Source organism: Calypte anna, chromosome 18 (assembly GCF_003957555.1).
Source record: "Calypte anna isolate BGI_N300 chromosome 18, bCalAnn1_v1.p, whole genome shotgun sequence".
NCBI classification, from domain to species: domain Eukaryota; kingdom Metazoa; phylum Chordata; class Aves; order Apodiformes; family Trochilidae; genus Calypte; species Calypte anna.
The window spans coordinates 10,690,848-10,699,868 of record NC_044263.1 but is presented as its reverse complement, the minus strand read 5'-3'; the positions used below and the strand labels follow the sequence as shown (position 1 = coordinate 10,699,868).

Sequence of the window (9,021 nt, the reverse complement as noted above, 5' to 3'; positions counted from 1 at the left end):
AGGACAGCTGGCAGGGCTGCTGGCATGTCCTTGGCTTTTTCTCAACACTCTCCTGAAATATAATTAATTCAATTAATTGAATAAATAAACAGCCCTGGAGCCAGCTGTGCAGTGCATCAGCCTGCAAAAAATATCACCCACAGCCCGGGCTGAGGAGTGAGGGATCCAGGTGCTGAGGAGATGAAATTGGGGTCATTTGGGAAGGAATTGGGGCTGGGGAGTGAGGGGGTGCAGTGCAAGAGTCAGCAAAAAGTGGCACAACCTCCCCCCCCCTTCCCTTGCAATGGCTGCAGGTTGCAAAGCCTCCCCTTGGTTCTTAGGGATGCTGTCAGATGAAAGGGCCTAAATTAGGACAGATGGTTGTTGCCTGTTTTCTAGTTTATATTTATAGAAAAGCTGATATGCCTGGTTGCTTGCACTAAAACTAGAAGCAAATCTCTCTCCTGTTTCCAACTGGTTTGTACTGGGAGCTGAGCTACAGAGGAGGAGGGGTGGTGGGAGCCTTCCAAAAGCCAGGGAGGAGAGGAGCTGCCCACCCACCTTTCCTCTCAGCTTTCCACAGCCAGCTCTTGGCAACACTGCTATATAACAATATTAGTATATTATATTATATTATATTATATTATATTATATTATATTATATTATATTATATTTATTATTTTTGGAATATCCATATATTTTTGTATCTTGCTACTGAGCCACTTCCCAGGCAGCACTGGCACCCAGGGACCCTGGTTGGGGGTCCAGCCCCAGAGAGGCACCTAACCCCCCCCAAATACTCCTTTCTCTCCCAACTTTTAATTTTCCCCTTTTTCCAGTAGATCTTGATGCCAAATCCTGGCCCCTGGCTCAGCTCACCAGTGCCTGGGCTGGGGCACATCCTGTCCCTGCTTGGGTGCCAGCAGGAGAAGCTGCATCCTCAGCACTTTTATTTTGTTTTGTGTCTGCACATTGGGATTTTTCTGCCTGCCTGAGGAATAACACTGAACGGGCCTTATTTCTCCCAAGAAAATATTGATCCAGGGGTTTAATGGCTTTGTGCTAACGAGCCACAATGAGTGTCACTGGGCATCACTGCTGTGGCTGATAAGAAAGGGAACATTCAGCCTCACAGCTTTCCAAGGGGGTTTCACCCACCCCAAGCCCTCTCAACAAAAAAATTAAAAAAAAAAAAAAAAAAAAAAAGCAAGCAAAAAGGGAAAAAATTCAGTGCTCCTTTCACTCATTAAGGCTGAGGCAGATTTCCAGGTTGTTCACTTTCTTTATGGTTCTGCCTCTGCCAAAGGGAGGGAGCAAGGAGGGAAGGGTACAGGAGAAGAAATGCATTTGTTTAGTTCTTCTGAAGGGAGGAAAAAAAAAGACAAAAAGAAAAAGAAAAAAAAAAGACAAAAAGTGTGACCCCAGGCTGACAGGACTCAATTTAAAACAAGACCTTGAAACCCATGAGCCAGGAGTCCCAACCAGGGGTCCATCAGCCAAGGCTGGCAGGCAGCAGATCCATCACCCAGGGGAAAAAGAAATCCCCCCCTGCTCACATCTTCAGCAGCTCCTTGATCCAGTGATAAACCTGTTAGGGGAAATAAATGAGTTTCTCTTGCCTTGACTGTCCACATCATGAATATAATTTGCTATTTTTCCCACCTGCTGATAAGGGAAAAGCTGCTTAGCAGTTTCCTGAGAAAGCCCCAGAGCAGAGCAGCTCTCTTACCTCCCTCTGATGGAGATTCACAGCCCAAACTGCTGCTCCAGAGCCTGAACCTCTGCAGGGGGAGATGCTGCTGTGGGACTGAGAGATGCTCAGCTGGCAGCAGGACACTGAGAGGGGACACAGGGACCACACACCCACTATCCAGGCCCCTCTGCTGCCCCAGCTGCACTGGTAAGGGAAGGTTCTGATGCCATTGACGTGAAAAATAAGGTTAAAAAAACCCAAACAACAACCTTAAAGAAGAACCTACTAAGAAGAGCGATGCTCAGAAACAGAAATCACCCCTGGCTCCATTTCTAGGTATGGAAAATGGATTTCCAGAACAATATCATTCTTTTGATGTGCCTGGCCTGGCTTCACAGCTGCCAGAAGAGGAAAAAAAGGTTTAAAGACCCAAACCAAATACCTTCCAGGGGGCTCTACCCATTGTGGTGCTGCCAGAGATGCCACCAAAAGGTCCAATTCCCCCCCAGGAGACCCCAGAAGCTCCCCACATGGGCTCCTCTTGCTGCATGATCTGTCACATCCACCCAACGTCAGAGGGTGCAGCTGACAGGTCCTTGTTTGGTTTGTAATTGTTTGATTTTATTCATAGTTTTGACACTGCTTCCCCTTCTCTTCCCCCAAACTGCAGATTTATTTGTTGTAATTAGCTGGGGTAATTAGAATCCCTTTCATATGGCAGCATCTTGGCTTCCTTTTAAATCTCTTCCTTGCTCTCTCTTAATAAAAAGTGCATTTTCTGGCTGCATCATCCTCAGCTGTCCCTTCCAAATGGAAACATGTCCTGGCTGGGGAGACTTGCTCAGAAAAGGGCCCAGGAAGGCAGTGAGATGCTCAGGCATAGCGAGGACCAGGACCAGGCAGAGAAAAAACATTTCCAGGTGAAAAAGTCCCTTTTTTTTTTTTTTTTTTGAAGCCACCTCCTCCAGGACCCACTGCCAGCCCAGCACTTCCATCCCTTGCTGTCACCTCCACCCTGGGTTGCCCAGGACCTGATCATAGAATCATAGAATGGGCTGGGTTGGAAGGGACCTCAGAGCTCATCAAGTCCAACCCTTGATCCACTCCCCCCGTGGTTCCCAGCCCATGGCACTCAGTGCCACATCCAGGCTCTTTGGAAAGATCTCCAGACACGGAGAATCCACTACTTCCCTGGGCAGCCCATTCCAATGCCTGATCACCCTCTCCAGAAAGAAATTCTTTCTCATCTCCAACCTAAACCTCCCCTGGCACAACTTGAGACCCTTTGTGCCCTCTTGTCTTGCTGAGAGTTGCCTGGGAAAAGAGCCCAACCCCCCCCTGGCTCCAACCTCCTTTCAGGGAGTTGCAGAGAGTGATGAGGTCTCCCCTGAGCTTCCTCTTCTCCAGCCTCAACACCCCCAGCTCCCTCAGCCTCTCCTCATAGGATCTGTGCTCGAGTCCCTTCACCAGCCCAGTTGCCTCCTTTGGACCTGCTCCAGCACCTCAATCTCCTTCCTGAACAGTGCCAGCCCTGGCACTGCCACATCACAAACAATTCAGTTCCAATTTTTCACCCAAAAAAGAACTGAGTGAGCCCTGAGCCCCCACCACTGGATTACTGAGCCAGACACCAGGAGGGGTTTTGGGATGAGGAAGGGGGGGGTTTCCCTGAGGACCCCAGGTGTGGGTGCACCCCCCCAGGAGCCAACAGGGGAGGTTCAGGGCAGCACTGAGAGCAGGGCTGGGTGCCAGCTGCTGGGGCAGAGACAGAAGGGGACACAGCAGAGCATTGCATGGCCCCAGCCCCCAAATTTCCAGCCTGGCTGGAGATCCAACAAGGCTGCAGCCAGCCCAGGGTCTCCCCTGGTGGCTCCACGGGTGATCCGGACACCTCTCATTGCAGCTGGGATGAAAATGCTGCTGGCAGGGGAGGATTTGGGCTCTCTGGGGCAGGAGGCAGGGGCTGAGCTGCTGAGGGATGCTGCCTGCTTTAAAAGCAGAACAGGCAGAGAAAGGTGCCCAGGGAGCTGATGTGCTGCCTCCAGAGGTACCTCCAGCCTCTTGGTCTTTAAAGCTGGTTTAGATCTCCTACAAATCCAGGTTTTATTTGGTCCGTGCAACCCTGGGAAGTGAATTACTGCTGGTTCGTGCTTGCAAATCCCCCTGTTCCTCCCCTGGGCCAGCTCCAGCCCACCCAGGGCTCACAGCAGCCAGGGTGAGCAATGAAGGAGCCTTTACCAGGTGATGTTGAGACCAAGATGAAAGATGCTGGGGAAAAGCAGAAGGGACAAAGACAGGGCTGCCTTGCTTTTAGTTACACACAGGACCCCCAGATGACTTCATCAATCCCTCTCCTTGCCTGGCACGGCAGTGGGATGGAAGCTGCCACCCCAGTTTTGTGCTGAGGATGACAAATGGCTCCAGGAGAATGGCAGCAGCTCCAGCTCCTGCTCTGCCCACGGGGGGTTTGGCCCAGGGAATGTGGACACCATGAAGTGTCCCCATGCCTGGGACAAGCAGAGGGGGGTGGGGGGGCTGCCCCAGGCTGTCACACAACTGGAAGGGGATTTTCTCCCAACTCCCTGCTCTGAGGAGGGGCTGGGGCAGTGTGGAGGAGCCATCATGTCCTCATTGTGCCATGTCACTGCTCTCCACCAGTTCCCTCAAGCCAGGGGAAAAATCCCACCCAGGGGATGGGATAGGGGGGGGTTGGGGTCAGCCAGCCCTTGATGGCTCCTCCCAGGCACACTGTGGGTGCAGACCCCACTGGATCCATCCAACCCAGCTTCTCTCCTTGGGATTCCTCCACACAACCCCCTCAGAGCCCCCAGCACAGCTTTTCCCAATAACTCCCACAGAAGGGCTGGGTGTTGCTTCCCCTTTAATTTACCACTTGTCAGGGGACAGGGTTAAAAAAAAAAAATCAATAAATAGAACAACCTAGGATGCTTGAAGAGGGTGAATCCCCTGACACTGCAGTCTGCTGGTGGCTTGTCCCATTGCCAGAGAAGGGAAGGGTGTCCCCACCTCCCCTCCTCTCCCCACTACCCCATCCCAGTGCCACCAGGTCCAGGTGGGTTCCGATGCGATGGGACGATGCTCCTCGAGAAGGAAACGACACCAAAGGTCAGGACGTGGTCATTGACAGCTGACAAAACAACCCTCAGAGTTCTGACAGCCCTGGGGAGGGACCTCTCCCACCTCCCTCAGCTCCTGCAGAAAGAAGCTTGGAGAAAAAGCCAGCGGCCGCAGGCGGCGTGTCACCGAGGAGCAGGGGACAGCTGCCAGGTCACAAGCAGTCCCTGCACAGAGCCACTTGTCCCTTGCGGTAGTCCCGGCAGGGGCAGAGGCGCCTGTACTTGGTGTTGTAGCCTGCACAGCTGAAAAGCAGGGGCTCCTTCTGGAGGTAACACTCGTGGACACCCTCGGCCACCGCTGGGTACAGGTGGTTCATCTCCGACTCGGTGCTGTCACAGGTGATGCTGAGCCTGGGAACAAAGGCCAAGAGGGGTATTTCAGGTGAAGAGGACAGGAACCACAAGCTCTATGTTTGGCTAGATGTGAATGCTCGTCCCCAGCCCAACACCCCAAGCAGTAAGGGTGCAACTCAACCCAGAGACCACCTGCCCCGATTTTTCTCTGTGCTCTGGATGACTCAGGAAATCCAAAATCCACCAGCGGGTCTGTGGATACCTCCCACAGCACCAAATGTCCCCTGCAAAGTCACAGGAGTGCAGCAGATGCCCCCGTGTCCCCTGCTAGCCAGGCTGAACAAGCAAAACCAGGGTGGGCACCACCAAACACCCCCAGGAGCAGCAGAAATGCCCAGGGGGGGTCTCAGCACCCATCTCCTCCCTCCCTGCCTGTGCCTGCAGACAGAGCAGCAGCACTGGCTTCACCTTCCCCAAAACTTCCCATCAGGGAGACCCTGAGCCAGCTCGTTTTCTAAGGTCTGGAGGGGGTCATGGAGGGGAGGGAGTGAAATCCAATCCCCATCCCTCATTTATCACATAAAAGTCTCAGCAGGACGCCCTGACCAGCGTGGCACCAGCAGCAACGCTCATGTTTTAATTGCCCATAGAGCAGCTCGCAGCCTGGTGGCAGATTTATGCTCTATTAAAACCCCACTGCTCTGTGTTCAAAATGCAATTTTAAAGAGAAAGATGTTAAAAAAAAAAATACAGAAAAAGAGAGCGTGGAGGAGGTGGAGAGGGATGGGGTGGGAGAGAGGAGGAAACGTGCCTGGAAAGGCGATCGCTGCCCTCTGAAGTGTGAAGCTGGGGAAAAAGGGGGGATGGGGATGGGGAAAGCAAAGGGAAAATCATCTGGATGATGCCCCCCACCTCCTCCCTACTCAGAAGGTGACAACTCACTGGAGGAACACCTCCTTCTTGTTGAGGAACCTGAAGAAGGTGGGCTCACAGACCAGCCCGTGCCGCCGGCACGTCTCGGTGCAGGTGTGATGGGGCTCAGACAGCCACACCTGGAGGGAATCCAGAGGGGGCCAGGAATGGGGATCCTGCCTGGAGCTGGGGGACCACACCAGGTGAGTGGCATTGGGAGACAGGGCCAGTGGGTTTGGAGGGCTTTGCATAGCAGGACTCTTGGCCTTGGGTGGCGGAGGAGGAGATGGCAGAGTGGTGCAGAAATCCTAAGGGGAGAGAAAACAATGGGTCAGTGACTGGAGGGAGAGGGTGGGGATGGGGAAGGGGAAGGAAGGCTGCTGGTGGGACAGGAGAATGCTTGGGCTGCTGACTGTGCTCCTCAGGCTGAAGTCACTTGAAGTCAGCATCTTCTGCTGTGGGAGATGAAGGCACCAGCCACCTCCAATGTTGCCTTATTCTTCACAACAGACAGGTCTTGAGCAACCCCCACCACCCCAGCCAGCCTCCACCAACCCTCAACACCTTTTGCTGATGACAAATCTCCCCCAGCCCCCGTCTCCTGCAGAGATGGCAGGAGCAGCTTCACCATGTGGCTGCACAGGAGCTGTGCTCCCTCACTGGGGGGGATGCAGTGGGTCAGCAGTTGCTTGTCCAGAGGAATCCCGTGGGAGAAGAGGGATAGTTCTCCAGGTAGAACAAAGATGTGTCCTCCAGGGAGGACCAGGATTGGTTGGCCAGGAGAACAGGGATGCTCCCCACCTGGTGCTGGATGTAGGCATGGATCCGCTCCAGCATCCCCTCGCAGGTGTACTCGTAAGGCAGGTAAGGGTCCACCTGTGCAGGGGAAGAGCAGAGCATGGGCAGCAAGAGGGGACAGCCTCCTCCTCCTCTTTCTCCCCCTCTTCCTCCTCCTCCTCCCCCTGGGCTGGTGCTCTGAGACCCCACTGCCCAGGGCCCTGGCTCTCCCCCCCCCTGCATCCCACAGCTCGTGTCTGGGCAGAGAACCGAGACTGGGAAAACTTCACAAAGCCATAAAGGGAAAAAGAGTGAAGGATTAATTGGAGTTCAAGCCATGTACCTGGTGAAAACAAAGTCACCCTGTCCCACTTTCATCTCACTTTTCTTCATTTTGGTAAGTTACAAAAGAAAATCAATTTTCATGCAGTGGGTCACCCGCAATGCAAGTACAAAGTGTTTCAGCCCAAAAACCACTTGGCAGCTGTGGGCAAGGGGGTGGTGATTGATGAAACAGAGAGAGGAGTTGGGACTGGTAACTGAACCCAGAGCTGCCCTCCAGCAGGGTCAGTGCATGGCCTGGGGTCAGCCAGGATTTCCCCCTTGGGAAGAGCCCTGACAGGAGAGCTGTGTCACTGGGGCATCCCCTGCCCCTGGAAAATAATTATTTTTTTAAGGAACTTTCTGCCCTGGGAAGACAGATTTTTCCACACTCCCTTATTTTTCCAGCGAAATGTTCCATGAGCCACAGGACACGGGTGCATGGAAGGGGCTGGTTCTGGGACCCCCTTCTCCCTCCCGTGCAAGTCTGCACTTTTGTGCAAACCCATCCCAAATCTGATTTATCTGGAAAACACAGTTGCTTCTACTTTCTGAGCTCTACACCTCCAAAATAGCTCTCTCCTTTTGAAGTACCTGTCAAACCCCAGCTCAAAGGCTCAGCCTGCCATGAAGCTCCATCTGAACATCTCTCTGCCAGCAAGACCCCAGCTGAGACCCCAGCAGGGATGGAAGTCCCAGGGGCTCTGTCTCCTTACAGCTCTGCAGACTGAGCAAGGGGGGCTCCCTGACAGGCACTCATCCTGCCTCCCAGTTCCTGCGGGGTGCTCAGTTCACTGGGACAGAATCCACAAAGCAAACCCAGCTGGAGCTGAGCTGGAGAGGTGAACCATTCAGGGGAGAAAAACCCCAAACACATCCCCACCCCAAAGTTCCTCTGGGAAGCAGCAGCAGCTCTTGGTCTCAACATCACAATGTTGAGGGGCTTTTTCTCAGGACCCCAGCACCCCAGGAACTGTGTGGATGGAATTCTGTAAAAAAACCAGCCTCTTTTCCCCCCAAAAGCTGATTGTGGGGTGGGGGCAGAAAACTTCCCTGCACCCAGAGGTGATGGAGTGGGTGCTGAGATCCCACAGGCTCAGCTCAGGGTCCCCCTGCTCCTCCAAACCCATCACCCCCATGGACCACTTCTCCACGCAGGGGATCCCCCAAAGGCTCCTGTGCTCTCCTCTCCTGCTCTCATTAGGATTCAGCTCATGCACCCAGGCCTGAGAGAAAATGCCAGCTTCAGGAAGATAATTGTTTAATTAAAAGCTGACAGGCTTGGCCTCCTCTTGACAGCCACATGGTGAAGGCTGCTCCTGCCACCTGGATCTCCCTGGAGACCCAGGGAGGAGGAGGAGAGCTCCAAGATGTGGACTGCTGCATTTTGGACATCACCCCACTGGGGCTCCAGAGGGAGCAGGGGGCTCAGGGAAGATGGATTTTGCCCCCCAAGGGGGGGGACAACAGAGGATCAGAGCCCTCCAGCCCCAGTGCTCTCCATCAGCCAAGCACCAGTAACTCCCCACTTGGCTGATGGAGAGCACTGGGGCTGGAGGGCTCTGATCCTGTGTTGTTCCCCCTGCTCCCTCTGGAGCCTGGGAGGGGGATCCTGCCATGAGTCCTGGGTTTGGAGTCTTCAGCAGCAATCCCAGAGCTGAAGAGAGCAGTCAAAGTCTCTCTCACTCACAAGGAAAAGAAAGAAAGAAAGAAAATCATCCAAACTTCATCAGGTAAATAAGTAGCAAATAAGGCAATTCTCTGCTGGCACCTACCAGCAGGCTGGGAACACTTCCACCAGCTATTTGCACTGTGATATTTAATGCATCAAGCTTCCAAGCACAGTCTGAAATGTATAATTTCCCATTACATTCCTGTATGTTTGACTTAGATGCAATGAAGCCTTC

The 9,021-nt window shown here is 53.3% G+C and overlaps 1 protein-coding gene across 2 annotated transcripts in view; it reads right to left on the bottom strand.

The window, feature by feature from the left end:
- Positions 1–4,729: 4,729 nt before the first annotated feature.
- Positions 4,730–9,021, bottom strand: part of MGAT5B (alpha-1,6-mannosylglycoprotein 6-beta-N-acetylglucosaminyltransferase B) — a 56,985-nt gene continuing 52,693 nt past the window's right edge. For both annotated transcript variants that reach the window (XM_008499754.2, XM_008499755.2), the window contains 3 exons: positions 6,818–6,892; positions 6,047–6,324; positions 4,730–5,161 (listed from right to left, as the gene is read on the bottom strand). In XM_008499754.2, coding sequence (XP_008497976.1) covers positions 4,963–5,161; positions 6,047–6,324; positions 6,818–6,892 — 552 coding nt within the window. In that variant the 3' untranslated portion in view covers positions 4,730–4,962. The remainder of the gene's footprint in view (positions 5,162–6,046; positions 6,325–6,817; positions 6,893–9,021) is intronic.